Below are 17,741 nucleotides of genomic sequence, written 5' to 3'. Positions count from 1 at the left end.
ATTACATACTCAGTTGAGAGCTTTGGAGACAAAATAAGAGAAAATCACCATGTAGGAAAATGAACGTAGGGTAGCCCTGGAATGTGTTTGTACGATATGGGTATCAAACTAAAGGTATTAATGAGAGTTTTAAAAGGGGTGGTGGTAGTTGTATATGTGAAGGCGTTTCCGAGATATCGACCAAAATGTGGACCAGGGTGACCCAGAACATCATCTGTCGGGCACCGCTAATTTATTTATATATATAATACCACGAACAGTATTCCTGCCAAGATTCCAAGGGCTTTTGATTTCGCCCTACAGAACTTTTTCATTTTCTTCTACTTAATATAGTAGGTGTCACACCCATTTTACAAAGTTTTTTCTAAAGTTATTTTTTGCGTCAATAAACCAATCAAATTACCATGTTTCATCCCTTTTTTCGTATTTGGTATAGAATTATGGCATTTTTTCATTTTTAGTAATTTTCGATTTCGAAAAAGTGGGCAAGGTCATAGTCGGATTTCGTTCATTTTTTATACCAAGATAAAGTGAGTTCAGATAAGTACGTGAACTAAGTTCAGTAAAGATATGTCGATTTTTGCTCAAGCTATCGTGTTAATGGCCGAGCGGAAGGACAGACGGACGACTGTGTATAAAAACTGGGCGTGGCTTCAACCGATTTCGCCCATTTTCACAGAAAAGAGTTACCGTCATAGAATCTATGCCTACCAATTTCAGAAAGACTGGTAAATTGTTGTTCGACTTATGGCATTAAAAGTATTCTAGACAAATTAAATTAAAAAGGGCGGAGCCTCGCCCATTTTGAAATATCTTTTAGTTTTGTATTATGTTGCACAATATCATTACTGGAGTTGAATGTTGACATATACTGTAAAGATATAAACTTTTTTTTTTAAACTTGACTTTGGGCGTGGTCGTTCTCCGATTTTCCTAATTTTTATTGTGCATACATATAGTAATAGGAGTAATGTTCCCGCCAAATTTGATCATGATATCTTCAACGACTGCCAAATTACAGCTTGCGAAACTTCTAAATTACTTTCTTTTAAAAGTGGGCGGTGCCACACTTATTGTCCAAAACTTTACTAATTTTATATTCTGCGCCATAAGTTCAACTCACCTACCAAGTTTCATCGCTTTATCCATCTTTCTCAATCAAATTTTTTTTCGATACTGATGATTTTGATATATGGAAGTCTATATCTATCTCGATTCCTTTATACCTGTACAACCAACCGTTATGCAATCAAAGTTAATATACTCTGTGAGCTCTGCTCAACTGAGTATAAAAATGGTTTGAGGAAAAAAGTCTCGTTTGGTTGAAAATGCTATATAATATTGGTAAGCTTTACACAGCTCCTGCAGGGATGCAGGGATATAAATAAACACCAGCACAGTTATTAATATCGCATTACGAGTCACACAAATTCAAAAAAAGCACATTTCAATTGTTATATACAATTTTTTATATACAATTTGTTTTTGTTAGTCCTGTATTATTCTCAATTTCATCTAATTAACCGCGACTCAATTATAAAAATTAATTATTTCATTGGCTTCAGTCTCATTGCAGAAAATTCTGTTTGTACTTTTTATTAAAGCTTTTTATTTTAAAGGTTAATTTTTTTCTCATGCTGTTGTAGAGTTGCCGTGGAAAATTGTTCAATATTGGAAGTACTGGAAGCCATACGTCCACATTTACAGTTGACTTTTGAAAACATTTTGTCACACATCAATACAATTTACGTACTGCAAACACGTCAAGGTGCAATGGGTAAACACGAGCGATATTTGCGATTAAAGGTAAGTTTTGCATATGATGCAAGTGATGTTATCTACATCGCTGGTTGAACAGCATAATGTTTCTATGGTAACCTAGCATCCTACATATTACACCGTTTTACAGGTCCGTTATTGAACTCGTTGGCTTATGGTGTAGCCATATTAATATATGTATATTAAGACAAATTTTGTCCAGTCAAAAATATCACTTATAAATTTAGGTCCTAATTGGAAACGATTATGGGAAGTCCCAGCTTTTTTAAAGCTAAAATTTTAATATTTACTTACATTGAGTCTTTGTAGGGTGGTTTGAACTGGGATGCCGACACATCTCCAATCGGGATCAAAATGTATATATGAAATTTTTGGTCCGGGTATTGCTGTCTGAGTGGGTTGGAATAGAAAAATTGTTTATTCAACCTATTAAATTAACATCTTTAAATTGTTAGATTTATTGAGCTAAAAGGCTTCAAGATGAATAAAACTTATTTTTTTGTTTATATTAATTTATAATTTATATGGTCGATATTTCAACTTCAATCTGAAGTCATCATCAGGAACATATGGATATGTATGATCGACCAAATAAATTGTAAATAAATATAAACAAAAAAATAAGTTTTATTCATTTTGAAGCCTTTTAGCTCAATAAATCTAACAATTTACAAATATTCAAGGCTATTAACTTATTAAAAATTAACATCTTTAAAAATTTACAAGTCGCCTTAACATTTTGGAAATAAAATATGATATAAACTAAAATAAATTGACATGTAGTTCGGAAAAAACAAATAAGAATAAAATGAAAGGTCAAAAACTGAAGTTCCAAAACTTTCAGAGACATGCGTGCATGTGGCCCGGTGCATACTGCTAAACGCCTTAAGGTATCTGCTCTAGATCTGCACACTTTCATTGCAGTTTTGTCAAGTGATCTTGGTATCGCAGAAATGCTGGTATCCAGCCACGTTTGTTGTGCTTTGGCTGAGTTAAATCTTCGGAATTTCCTCTACTTTAAAGACGTGAAATACCGTGTAAATCCCGCCTAAGGAAGTGCCGACTGTAAGGACTGAGCCTCCAGAGCGAACGAAATCATTTGCTGTAGTGAAAGCTCGAATCTCTTTCTCGAGGAAAAAACCTTTAAAAGACTCATAATCGCGACAGTTATCAGAATGTCATTGTTTATTTAAAATATTTAAATTATTTACTTTTTAAATTAAAGCTGGTAGTTTCTTATGCAATCCACGCTTTTATTATTGACTGGCTCTCAGCAAAGGAACACCTAACCAATGAGAAAGTAATTTTAAGATATTTATCGCATCGGTTTATCCTTTATTTCTGGATCAGCACAGAATAACGCAGACCCCAATCTTTTCACTACTTTGAAAGCATTGGTTTCAAGAGTACTTTCGGAGCGCAGATATGGAATCAGGTAGTCAGTTCGTCCTGTATTTAATGATGCTACTATACGTATAGTCTGCGTTAAAGCTGTCCCAAGGGACTTTGCTTTGTTGTAGCTGTTAACGTTATGTAGCATACAAAGCAGTCATCGGAATTGTTTTCAGGGCTCCCCTAATGCTTAGCATTCATAGCCTACATAATACCTCTAATTTTTTGAGAAAGGTCCTTTTTTGTATGGCTGTCCACCAAACAACTACTCCATAGTGTGGGATAGGTTTTACAATCGCTCTAAATACCTAACTAGAGAGAGAGCGATAAACCCCACGTCCTACCCAGCATTCTTTTACATGCATAAAGTTCCGTAACCACAGACTTGAAGTAATAATAAAAAAAAAATTTTTTAAGCATAAAGATTACATTATAGCAAAGGCTAAGAGCAATTTTATGAAAAAAAATCCCATCAGCTTCAATTATTTGTAGATTAATTAAACTCTACCAACGCTTCTAATAAAAATCTTAAACCAGTACTAATTCTTAGCCTATACACAACAATGCAGCTACTTGTTCGGTATGCGGTTTTGGCCTTTCAACAACTCTTCGAAATAGATTTGTATTTTTACATTTTATATATGTATGTTTTACATTTCACTAATTCCGGTATCACCAAATAAACACATCCCTTTTGCTATGCAACGCATTTCCCAAAATTTAATGTGTACAATACAAAGCCACGAAAATGGAATATTGTGTGGTTCATTTCTCGATTATGTCGATTGGAATCACAATACTCTGGTTGCATGTTCGTCCTTGACTATAATAATGGATGTAATGAGCAGGAAATTTCAAAGGTTAGCTCGGTTGTTGATTAACAATTTTATTGGCTATCGACGTTATTGGAATTAATACTATAAATTTAATTTTAGGCTCAAGTGAACTAAACCGTAAAGAAATAGAATCAAATGTTTACTTTAAAAACTATATATCCGAATCTTGTTAATTGCTCATTTAATATTCTGTTCAAAACATATTAATAATTATTGATTATTAATCGTACTATTTTGCAATGAATCGCTATTTATGAAACAAATACAATGTTGTAGCGGTATTTTCAAGTCAGGCTTATATTTTCGGTCTCCTGAATAAAAGCAGTAATAATTCCATCTGCATCTCGCTTAGCACATATCCATTCATTGAGTAAACGGAGGAAGAGATGGAGGCGTTTACATATCAACTAATATGGAGCTAATTGTCACTTTTGTCCACGCGACGCAGATTAATGGGCGTCGATCAAATTTTGAAGAGGATGGATTTGCATCGTATTTTCTTGAACCATTTTGGGTATATTTCGTGAACATTCCGACATGACTTCAGGATCATTTTAACAGTTATTAAAAAAATATTTCGGTGCTATTTTGTGGGAATTTCAATATCACAATTAGGAACAATTTTAGGATCATTTCGAGATTATTTTCCAAAATCATTTCGCGTCTATTTCGAACCCATTTTAAAATTGTTATAGGATCACTTCGGGATTAGCTTCTGAATGATTTCAAGACTACTTCGAAGTCATTTTTGGCTTGTTACTAAAATCACCTCTGGATTTGTTTTGAAATCATTTCGATACTATTTAGGGACCAATTTGTAACAAGTTCAGGATCACCTCTGGATTATTTTATATATTACTTTGGGACAACTACAAGAGAGAGTTACGTGATCATTTAAGTATTTCGGAACAATTTTCGCAACTACTTCAAGACAATTTTGTAACCAATAAAGATTTATTTTAACTATGGTTTCTTGATAGCTTTTTAATATTTTAGAGACTATTTCGGGAAAGTTTTCGGAACTAATATAGTCTTGAAACTATTTCAAATACAAACCGAATTGAAATTCGAACAATGCCAAAAATGTACCAAAATTTCCGAAAATTTTTGAAATTATTCGGAAGCTGTCCCGAAATGATACCTAAAATAACTCCGAAATTGGTTGCAAAGTAGTCTTGAAATAGTCCTGAAGTGATCCTGAAATGATACTGATAGTTTCTGGAACTATTTTTTGAATCATTTCGAAATTGTTTTAAGATTGTTATAACAATTTTCAGACTATTTCTACTTACCATTTCGATAAAACTTCCGAATCATTTCAATACTTTTTTGGAATAATCTGGAATAGTTTTAGGATCACTCAGGAATATTTTTTGGATCATAATACATTGATTGTTTTCGGGCGCATTCCACCCCAAACTAAATAAATGTCAATATATATCTTATATATAAAATTTTCGTGTCCATTGTTTGTGGCTGAACTCCTTCGAAACGGCTCGACCGATACGCATGAAACTTAGTTTTGATTATATTGCGTAGACATGAGAATCCCTAAATGGTGAAAGTGGTCTACTCCTTCATTTTTTTAGACACAATTTTTTGTTCAGCTTCGGACTGAGACTAAAACTAGGATTAAGGGATGGAGAATAATTAAAAAAAACACAGAGGAAAATAAAAAGGGGGAAGTGTAACGAAAGACGAGATTAAAGAGATTAAAAGGTAAAGGCTTATTAAAACTTATGTAGATAAACCAAAGTGAGGACAGAACAACCTAAGTCGCGTCTGCTCATTTACATGTATATTTATTATATTTTCTCAGAGCCGCTAGTGGTGGAAACTGGTCCCAAAAACGTTTCAAAATTATTTCAAAAATAATCCCAAAGTGATCCTGGAACAGTCCTCAAATGCTTTCGCGATAGTCTTGAAACTATTCCAAAAACAGGACCGAATTGAAACCAAAACAATGCCAAAAATGTTCCAAAATTTCCGAAACAGTTTGCAAATCATTTGGAAGTTGTCTCGAAATGATGACGAAAATAACTTCAAAGTGATACTGAGATCATTATAAATTGGTAACAAAATAGTCTTGAAAATGTCCCGAAGTGATCTTGAAATGATACCGTGACTCTCCCGTTATGGTTTCGAAAAATCTCAAAATGATTCTGAAGATTTCTCAAAGTTATATCTTAAGTTTCCTCAAAAATGCACTGAAATAGTTTTGAAATTATCCTTTAAATAGTTTTGAAGTGTTTATGAACTCATCTCCTTTAAGATTTGTTCGAAGTCCGTCAATCCGTTACGCATATTCAACGGTGGTACTTAGCTTCAAATTAATTTACTTGCACGCAAAAACTCTGACTATTCAATAAAATTATGTGTTCATGTTTAGTTGAAAGATTCGATATGTCCCTTTTTAAGAAAAAGAATAAATAATGAGTCCTTGCCTGATTTCCTAAATCTATGTATCTTAATTTGACTGAAAAAAAATTATAAGCCCCATTTTGACTGATACATTTCGCTATAATTTTAGGGTCAAATGATGTACATACCTGAGTCAGATCGTATCTTATTTCAATGCTATCCCAGCGTGATGAATTTGGATGATTTAACGAAGTAAGTATTTATCCCACAAATTTACTAAGAACGGTTGTAATGCAGTTCTTCATGTTTGTATTGGTACAAGCAGCTGGAATCCCGAGACCACTTAGCACAAATGACTCCTGTGAAAGACCTTGTAGTAAATGATATTTTATAAACTCGAAATTGATTTTTAAGAGTAGGACTGGTAATTGCAGGTAAACTAAAAAAAAGAACTTGGTACGATTTCCCGATAGGGGATTTGGGCCACGCTTCACTTCCAATTTGCATCGTGCTCCTTTTTAATTTTTCAGCAACTGCAAGGCAGATAAATTCTCACTGATCAGTTTTTCGTGGCAGAAATACCCTTAGAGTATTTGCTTAATCACTGCCGAAAGGTAAACCCGCTGTGAAATCGCATAAACCTGAAGTGCCGGTACTGTCTTACTACGACTTTAGACTTGTTTCTGGTTTCTCGAAATATATGCCACTTATATGTCGACAACCCGATCGACTTAAAAATTAGAGGTTCCTGCAGTAAAAAATTTTAGAAATCATTTGCACAGATCCCTCCCCGAGATACTTTTTGTTTTTGCTTTTTTTTTTTTTTTTTTGTCTCCCGGTTTATTAATTGTTTTTCTCTTAAAAAGGGGATATGTATAGACTAATTTTGAGTTATTTAAATCAATACAAAAATGCTGTTTTAAACAATATTTGGTATTTAAAAAAAAGCGCGATCCCGGGATCGCCGTCTCTAGTAAATGTCCGTCAAATATCAATCTATTTCAAAGATTTTTATTAGACTGGGTTGGTCCCCATACAAAAAAAAAAAGTTGCTAATATCCGCCCCTAAATTTGAAGATTATTTTGAGAGGGTTTCGGAAAAATTTTTTTTGATCCTTCGGAATACAGCCGAAAATGTTTTTTCATTGTAACTTGGTTATTTGACGCCCGATTTTTAAAATTGATATGTCATTATTTTGTCTTTGAGAAGCTCCACATTTCCGTTTAATGTCCTTTTAAGCTATGAAGTCGTTTTCACATGATTAGGTCAGCCCCAGTCTAATGTTTATCTTTTTGGATAGCTTAAACTGTAGAGTTTTTTATGTATGAGGGGCTAACCTTTTTGATTCCTAGGTTTGATTAAAATGTAAATTTACGCGCCTAGAAAATGACATTTTTTTAGGATTTCATATAAAATAATTTTTCATGTCACAACAAAACCACGTAACTTGGTCTTAAGTTCTATGAAATTATAAAACTCAATTTTTTTTATACATTTTAATTTTTGTGCTTTATCAAGCATATATAATTCAGAGCCCATCACTGATTGGGCAATAAATTTTTTAGTGGAGCTTCTAAGAATATTGGAGGATTTGTCTATGGCGCTTTTTTGACCAAAAGTGCAATATGAGCAGCAATAACGTAGATTCTTGAAAAGTGATTTGCTTTTGTCGTGCACCCATTTAAGGTTTTCATACATTTTAAGTGTTTTAATTTGGTTTGAGTTTAGTTACTTGGAAATGAGGTAGAAAAAAACGGGTTGAAGTCCCTAATAGATTTTTTCCTGGGGATTCCGAACATCCATAGCACGACAAAAGCGCGTAAGTAAGAGTTACGTATTTCTGTTATATCACGGGAGACATGCATCGCACTCACTCCCTTGTTATGTGTTTGCAGCAGTTCTCAGGCCCATACTTTACTTTTTGGAGAAAGAGTAATTTTGATGAAAATTTATGTATATTCATATTATTACACACAGTTATTTTCTTCACCAAAATACTCTCTAACTATCAACAAACTAAGTTAATTTAATCTTTTGTGATGTTTACAAATGAAATTAAGCTCGCCACACATAGCCAACTATAAACTTACTTAATACGCTCTATATTTCTTGCAAATGTTTTACATACAAACTTTATAGACCGCAATGTGGCATAGAGCGCCTAAGGACTTGACTCTTTTTATTTCAACAGCATACATACATACATATGTATGACTATAAGCTAACTTGTATCTTTATAAATGTATATAAAAAGCTGTGTGTATGAACATGAGCAGGAAGAAAGTGTTTGCATAAAGACTCTTTTAAATGGTCGTATTTTATGTGAGCTTGGAACAATATATAGTTTACTCTAGTCGGTAGCGGGAAACAATTTGGTCGTATTTCAATAGAAAGAAGTAGTTCCAATTATGAAAAAATTATATGCAATAAGTAAAGATAATCATAATCTTAAGAAGCCAATACTATTCAAACTATTTTGAAATTGGCAAGCACTCTCAGACTATGCGCTCAGGAATCATTTTAACTGAGCAAAATAAACGAGTGTGCGTTCAGATTTTTTTGCCGCTTGATCTTTGTGCTAGTTCCTTTTGCTATAAGCCGATTTTGTTCCACATTTTAAACCAGTCTTCAAACCTGTTGCTCTGTATTCGCGACCAAGTTCGGGTGTAACCGAACATTACATACTCAGCTGAAAGCTTTTTAGACAAAATAAGGGAAAATCGCCATTTAGAAAAATGAGCCTAGGGTGACACTAGAATGTGTTTGCACGATATGAGTATCAAATTCAATGTGTTCATGAGTATTTTAAAAGGAAGTGGGCCTTAGTTCTACAGGTGGACGCCTTTTGGAGATATCGTCATAAAGGAGAACCAGAGGTGACTCTAGAATGTGCTTGTACGATTAGGGTATCAACTGAAAGGTGGCAATGAGTATTTTAAAAGAGAGTGGGCTTTAGTTCTATGGGTGGACGCTTTTTCGAGATATCGCCATAAAGGAGGACCAGAGGTGACCCTAAAATGTCTTTGTACAATATGCGTATCAACTGAAAGGTGGTAATGAGTATTTTAAAAGGGCGTGGGCTTTACTTCTATAAGTGGAAGCTTTTTCGAGATATCGTCATAAAGGAGAACCAGAGGTGACTCTAGAATGTGCTTGTACGATTAGGGTATCAACTGAAAGGTGGTAATGAGTATTTTAAAATGGAGTGGGCTTTAGTTCTATAGGAGGACGCCTTTTAGCGAAATCGCCATAAAGTACGACCAAGGGTGGCTCTAGAATGTGTTTGCACGATATGAGTATCAAATTCAATGTGTTCATGAGTATTTTAAAAGGAAGTGGGCCTTAGTTCTACAGGTGGACGCCTTTTGGAGATATCGTCATAAAGGAGAACCAGAGGTGACTCTAGAATGTGCTTGTACGATTAGGGTATCAACTGAAAGGTGGCAATGAGTATTTTAAAAGAGAGTGGGCTTTAGTTCTATGGGTGGACGCTTTTTCGAGATATCGCCATAAAGGAGGACCAGAGGTGACCCTAAAATGTCTTTGTACAATATGCGTATCAACTGAAAGGTGGTAATGAGTATTTTAAAAGGGCGTGGGCTTTACTTCTATAAGTGGAAGCTTTTTCGAGATATCGTCATAAAGGAGAACCAGAGGTGACTCTAGAATGTGCTTGTACGATTAGGGTATCAACTGAAAGGTGGTAATGAGTATTTTAAAATGGAGTGGGCTTTAGTTCTATAGGAGGACGCCTTTTAGCGAAATCGCCATAAAGTACGACCAAGGGTGGCTCTAGAATGTGTTTGCACGATATGAGTATCAAATTAAATGTGTTCATGAGTATTTTAAAAGGAAGTGGGCCTTAATTCTATAGGTGGAGGCTTTTTCGAGATATCGCCATAAAGGAGAACCAGAGGTGACTCTAGAATGTGCTTGTACGATTAGGGTATCAACTGAAAGGTGGTAATGAGTATTTTAAAAGGGAGTGGGCTTTAGTTCTATAGGTGGACGCTTTTTCGAGATATCGTCATAAAGGAGAACCAGAGGTGACTCTAGAATGTGCTTGTACGATTAGGGTATCAACTGAAAGGTGGCAATGAGTATTTTAAAAGGGAGTGGGCTTTAGTTCTATAGGTGGACGCTTTTTCGAGATATCGCCATAAAGGAGGACCAGAGGTGACTCTAAAATATCTTTGTACGATAAGGGTATCAACTGAAAGTTGGTAATGAGTATTTTAAAAGGGAGTGGGCTTTAGTTCTACAGGTGGGCGCTTTTTCGAGATATCGCCATAAAGGAGGACCAGAGGTGACTCTAGAATGTCTTTTTACAATATGCGTATCAACTGAAAGGTGGTAATGAGTATTTTAAAAGGGCGTGGGCTTTACTTCTATAGGTGGACGCTTTTTCGAGATATCGCCATAAAGGAGGACCAGAGGTGCCCTAAAATGTCTTTGTACAATATGGGTGACAACTGAAAGGTGGTAATGAGTATTTTAAAAGGGAGTGGGCTTTAGTTCTATAGGTGGACGCTTTTTCGAGATATCGCCATAAAGGAGGACCAGAGGTGACTCTAGAATGTCTTTTTACAATGTGCGTATCAACTGAAAGGTGGTAATGAGTATTTGAAAAGGGCGTGGGCTTTACTTCTATAGGTGGACGCTTTTTCGAGATATCGCCATAAAGGAGGACCAGAGGTGACCCTAAAATGTCTTTGTACAATATGGGTATCAACTGAAAGGTGGTAATGAGTATTTTAAAAGGGCGTGGGCTTTACTTATATAGGTGGACGCTTTTTCGAGATATCGCCATAAAGGAGGACCAGAGGTGACCCTAAAATGTCTTTGTACAATATGGGTAACAACTGAAAGGTGGTAATGAGTATTTTAAAAGGGAGTGGGCTTTAGTTCTATAGGTGGACGCTTTTTCGAGATATCGCCATAAAGGAGGACCAGAGGTGACTCTAAAATATCTTTGTACGATATGGGTATCAACTGAAAGGTGGCAATGAGTATTTTAAAAGGGCGTGGGCTTTACTTCTATAGGTGGATGCTTTTTCGAGATATCGCCATAAAGGAGGACCAGAGGTGACCCTAAAATGTCTTTGTACAATATGGGTATCAAATGAAATGTGTTCATGAATATTTTAAAAGGAAGTGGGCCTTAGTTCTATAGGGCCTTTTCGAGATATCGCTATAAAGGAGGACCAGAGGTGACTCTAGAATGTCTTTGTACAATATGCGTATCAACTGAAAGGTGGTAATGAGTATTTTAAAATGGAGTGGGCTTTAGTTCTATTGGTGGACGCCTTTCAATATATCGCCATAAAGGTGGACCAGGGGTGACTCTGCAATGTGTTTGTACGACATAGGTTTCAAAATAAAGGTGGTAACGTGTATTTTAAAAGGGAGTGGGCCTTAGTTCTCTATTTGGATGCCTTTTCGAGATATCACCATAAAGAAGGACCAGGGGTGGGCTCTAGAATGCGCTTGTACTATATGGGTATCAAATGAAATGTGTTCATGAATATTTTAAAAGGAAGTGAGTGGGCCTTAGTTCTATAGGATCTTTTCGAGATATCGACATATAGGTGGACCAGGGGTGACTCTAGAATGTGTTTGTACCATACGGGTATCAAATTCATGCTATTAATGGGGGTTTTAAAAGGGAGTGGTCTCTAGTGGTATATGTGTAGGCATTTTCGAGATATCGACCAAAATGTGGACCATGGTGACCCACATTATCATCTGTCGGGTACAGCTAATTCATTTATATATATGTAATACGACGAATATTCCCGCCATGATTCCAATGGCTTTTGATTACGCCCTGCAGAACTTTTTCATTTTATTCTACTTAATATGGTAGGTGTCACACACCTATAGTTAGTTATACAGCCCAATTCTAAATAAAAATTCCTTGTGAGTTTTTTCACTTCTCCCTTTCCTCCTATTCTGAACAATGTTCGAAAAAGCGGAAACCGGTTATGGGAGAAAAGTAGGTATTATGAATGTGAGGGAGAGGGAGATTTCTCTACCATTTCATAGGAGTTCTTTCACTAGTTAAATTAAAGGGAATGCATCAAAATAGTTAAAGGAAATTGGTTCTTTTAAGAAAGAACACTTATTTGTACAAACTTGTGCTAAAATATGTATTTACATTCTACCCCAATATTCTCACTGTTAATACAACAACAACAACAACAACCACAATATTTATTTTAAGTCGAAAAGTATATCATAAGCTACGGTAGAGCTCTTGGTATACATATTTGATGCAGCCATCCAGAAATTGTGCAAGGATTTTTTAATAAGGCTTAAATAGATTTTGGCATATGAAGAAGTAGGAATTCAACTCAACTTGGCCGCCAGAAAATTGCTTTGCTGAACGAAAGCAGGCAACTCCGGCAGATTTGTGTTATGCAGCCGTCTTCTTCTTATGTTCCGCTGTTGATGTTGCTGTGGCACCAATTCATTACTAATTTCAGTGAATACCACATGAAATGCAATTAATACTGTGCATTGTTTATATTTTATTTCTTAATTTCCAACAAATTTGCAACAATAATTAAACTTTTCAATCTTTTAAACAAAATAAGAAATGTGCAACGAAATTTCAATTGACAAAACAGCTGACTTCGAAAATTCGAAATTCCTGTTCCCCAATTATTGTTTCTCCGCGAGAACAAAATTCCGCGAGAATATTTAGAATTGGTCTGATAAATTTTTTTCTAAAGTTATATTTTGCGTCAAAAAACCAATCCATTCACCATTTTTCTTCCATTTCTTCATATCTGATATAGAATTATGGGATTTTTTATCATTTTTCGAAATTTTCGATATCGAAAAAGTGGCCGTGGTCATAGTCGGATTTCGCTCATTTTTAATACCAAGATAAAGTGAGTTCAGATAAGTAGGTGAACTAAGTTTAGTAAAGATATATCGAATTTTGCTTAATTTATCGTGTTAACGTACGAGCGGAATGACAGACGGTCGACTGTGCATTAAAAATAGGCGTGGCTTCAACCGATTTCACCCATTTTCACAGAACCTATGCCCTTACCAAATTTCACAAGGATTGGTAAATTTTTGTTCGACTTATGGTATTAAAAGTATTCTAAACCAATTAAATGAAAAAGAGCGGAACCACGCCCCTTCTGAAATTTTCTTTTATTTTTGTATTTTGTTGCACCATATCATTACTGCATTCGAAGGTTGACATAATCTATCTATCTATATCTATAAATCTTATAAAATAAAGTCGCTAAATGCCATGTATGCACATAACTTCACACAGATTGCTCCGATTTTAAAACGGTTTTTGCATTTGAAAGCTTAGCTACGTGAGATGGTACAATTAATATAATTTGAAGATATATATTATAGGGGCGTGGCAAATTGCCAAAATGTAGTCAAAAATCATAAAATTTTTGTTACACAGCTATAACTCATAAAACTTTGAAATATTTACCTTCGATCTGCATCAAAAAAAAAACTTGATTCCTTTCTTATATCAGCCAAATTGTTTAAACAAAAGTAACATTTTTATCAAAAAATGCGTATGTGTGTTTGTTCGCTGTGAACTCTCCGCGCTAATTGCTTTTGAGTGAGGCTTGATGCGACACATACATACGTACATATATAGTATTCGCTGCGTTATTTAACTGCGGGCGTAGGTTTATAGGTATGTATGGACGTACATCACTACATAGTATAAAACAAAGTCGCTTTTTCTGTCCCTATGTCCCTTTGAATGCTTAAACCTTTAAAAATACGCATCCGATTTTGATGCGCTTTTTTTTACTAGATAAAGAGTGATTGAAGACGAAGTAACGGATGAACATATTTGGCTGAAAATGGGTGGAGGGGTAGCTTAGAACCAGGAGACAGACATAGGATAATTTTTATCCCGTTCTGGATAGGGTCTTGAGATGAAAACGTGGACCTGGGTAATCCTGGGATATGTTTGTACAATATGGGTATCGAATGTAAGCTGTTTATGACTACTTTGGTACGGGGTATTTTTCGTACCCGCTGGTAACTAGGGTCTCGAGATATAAGCGAAAACGTGGACGCGGTTACCCCTAGAATGTGTTTATAGAATATGGATAACAAATGAAAGCTGTTGATGAGTGCTTTAGTACAGGGTAGTTTTCATACCTATTTGTGAAGGGTCTCGAGATATAGGCCAAAACGTGCATCAGGGTAACACTAGGATGATAAATGTGCATGCGAAGCCGAAATAAAGACATTAATTAATAATACCCACATAACTATTTACATACGTCCTATTCGATTTGCCTGGCAATAAGGGATGAGAAGGATGGGAAAAACATTAGAGAAGAGAAAAGAGAGAAGGAGACTGAGAAAGAGATAGAGAGAGACGAACATAGAGATAGATGAAGCGAAAATACGGAGGGAGGAGTGAATAAAAGGATTAAGAAAAAGAGAGGAGGGTGGGAGAGGGGGTGGGGGGCAGAATTAGACGGAAAAAGCTTATTAAAATGTATGGAAATAGACCAAATTTAGGGCAGAAGAACGTTTGACGGTTCTGCTAGTTTACTTATATACTGTAAAAATATTAAATTTTTTGTTAAAATTTTACTTTTAATTTTTTTTAACTGCCAAATTACAGCTTGCAAAACTTTTAAATTACCATCTTTTAAAAGTGGGCGGTACCATGCCCATTGCCTAAAATTTTACTAATCTTCTATTTTGCGTCATAAGGTCAAACCACCTACAAAGTTTCATAGCCTTAGGCGTCTTTGGTAATGAATTATTCAACTTTTTCTGTTTTTCAAAATTTTCGATATCGAAAAAGTGGTCGTGGTTATAGTCCGATTTCGTCATTTTAAATAGAAATCTGAGATGAGTGCCCGGGAACTTACATACCAAATTTCATTAGGATACTTCAAAATTTACTCAAGTTATCGTGTTTACGGACAGACGGACGGACGGACGGACATGGCTAAATGAATTTTTTTTCGACCAGATCATTTTGATATATAGAAGTCTATATCTATCTCGATTAGTTTATGCCGTTACGGATTACCGTTATGCGAACAAAATTAATATACTCTGTGAGCTCTAATCAGCTGGCTTTACACATATTTTTTTGTATACATTAATTTGATCTTTCAGATCACTGATTGGTTTAGCCTGCTACAAAGAAAAATCTATTCACTTTCGTGTCTGGAATACCTACTATAAAATAAGTGATTATACTTTTATCATCCAAACATAACGGCTTGGCAAATTCCATTAAAGTATAGAGATATTCCCTAAGTGTTTCACTATATTTCTTTTTCCTATTACGCAAATTATTATGAGTATCTGATGAACAAAATTTTGCACCAAATTCATCAATCAAAGTCCTTTTCAATTATACGAAAAGCCTTATATAGTCTTTTACTTTAAAGTGAGTTAAGCTTTCTTCTATATCATCCTCATAAACAGAGGTATTTGACCCTTGGTCATCATCTAATTCTGTATCTACTTATTGAAGGCCACAAGAGTAGGATGAGTCTATTTTGTAATACTTTCTTAACACCAACCGTGTCCAGACTTAGCTCCCTAATCGTTCGTCTTAATGACTCAAAATTCATATTTAAAATTGTTGGTACATCCGTGTTTTCATAAAAGATATAGATAAATTAAAAGAGATGTTGAATATCAATAACTTTGAAAACCAAAAACAAAAATGAAAATAAAAATTCTTACATATTTGTCATTATGTAAATAAACAATATTAAAAACTGAGTTAAAATTGAATATTCGGGTCAAATAATTAAACAAAAATTAATCAGCATTCTCCAGGAGTAAGTTAAGTTGCCCATCTGCTTATTCAAGCTTTTATATGGTTACACACATAGTTATATATAATCTTTTTTATGTATCATTTCCCTCAATATTTTCATTTCTTTGTTAGGTTGAGAGAGGCTACCGCAAAAACCATTTTAACCGTTTATAATGATAATAGATACCTTATAAACTTCATTGAAACCGTAGATCTAAAAGATTTTTGTTTAATGAGCTTTTCTCAATCACTGTCAGAATTTATAACACGGATCACAATGTTATTACTGCATTGAGCGCTTTGGTAGATGAGCTTTATCCGGCTCTACCCACAGTGTTTATTAAGAAGAAGGCAAACACACAGATGTCTCTTAACCACAAGGTCAAATAACATAATACCACAGCAACGAACGAAAAATAGCAGAGGTTAGTTTTTTACAATCTTCGCCACTAGAATTCTTCCTCTTTTATTTGCGATATTTAAAGATTTAAAGAAGACACTTAAATAGATTTTGTAGCTGAGACTATGCAAACCGATATCAAACAAGTTTTTTTGTAAATTCGAAAATTAGAGAAAATTTTACGATAATTTTGAACTTATATTTAGAATTTTCAGAACTTTTTTGAGTAAGCAGTTTTAAAGCCCAATCAATCTTAGCCCACAATTCGGTTTAATTTTTTGACAATTTTTTTTTTCCTGATGGGAGTTATGGATTTTACTCCATACAAATACTCAACAATTTTTTGTTTATTTGAGAGAAAATATGAAACAAAACTCAAAAAAAAATTGTCAAAAATCATATCGAGTTTTGAGAGACCAACAGCTTGTGTTTTTTATACCCAGCTGTACTTGTACACAGAGTATTATAACTTTTATTAGATAACGGTTTGTTGTACAGGCATAAAGGAATCGAGAAAGATATAGACTTGTATATATCAAAATCATCAGCATCGAAATAAAATTTGATTGAGACATGTCCGTCCGTCTGTCCGTTAACGCGTTAACTTGAGTAAATATTGAGATATCTTCACCAAATTTGGTACACGAGCTTATCTGGACCCAGAATAGAGAGGCATTGAAAATGAGAGAAATTGCATTATAACCACGCCCACTTTTTATATATATAACATTTTGGAAAATACAAAAGACCTGATTATTTTATAAATAATACACCTAGAATGTTGAAATTTGACATGTGGACTGATGTTGATTGAGACTCTTGCTAAAAATTTGAAAAAAAAAAATTTTAAATGGGCGTGGCACCGCCCGCTTCTGATAAAATCAATTTTACAAATATTATTAATCATAAATCAAAAATCTTTAATCTATCGTAACAAAATTTGGCAAAGAGGTTGCCTTTCTACATTACTATACGGAATGCTTTGAAGAAAAAATTAACGAAATCGGTTAAGGACCACGACCACTGTTATGTAAAAGATTTCTAAAAGGGTCGTAGACGAATAAAGTAAGCTATATCTTTGCAAAAAAGATCTTTATGGTATTTCATTTCCCAAGTGTATTTATAACAATAAATAGAAAAACTTCACATTTCAAAAAATTGGCGTGGCACCGCCCTTTT

The 17,741-nt window shown here is 34.6% G+C and overlaps 1 protein-coding gene across 2 annotated transcripts in view; it reads left to right on the top strand.

The window, feature by feature from the left end:
* The window catches only part of Gycbeta100B (guanylate cyclase soluble subunit beta-1-like), a 522,131-nt gene that overhangs the window by 355,692 nt on the left and 148,698 nt on the right, over positions 1 to 17,741 (top strand). For both annotated transcript variants that reach the window (XM_067761157.1, XM_067761156.1), the window contains exons 10-11: positions 1,647 to 1,806; positions 6,538 to 6,620. In XM_067761157.1, coding sequence (XP_067617258.1) covers positions 1,647 to 1,806; positions 6,538 to 6,620 — 243 coding nt within the window. The remainder of the gene's footprint in view (positions 1 to 1,646; positions 1,807 to 6,537; positions 6,621 to 17,741) is intronic.

This window comes from Eurosta solidaginis, chromosome 1, assembly GCF_040869045.1.
Source record: "Eurosta solidaginis isolate ZX-2024a chromosome 1, ASM4086904v1, whole genome shotgun sequence".
Taxonomy (NCBI): Eukaryota; Metazoa; Arthropoda; class Insecta; order Diptera; family Tephritidae; genus Eurosta; species Eurosta solidaginis.
Note: the sequence above shows the minus strand (reverse complement) of the source record. Positions and strands in the feature narration are given on the sequence as shown.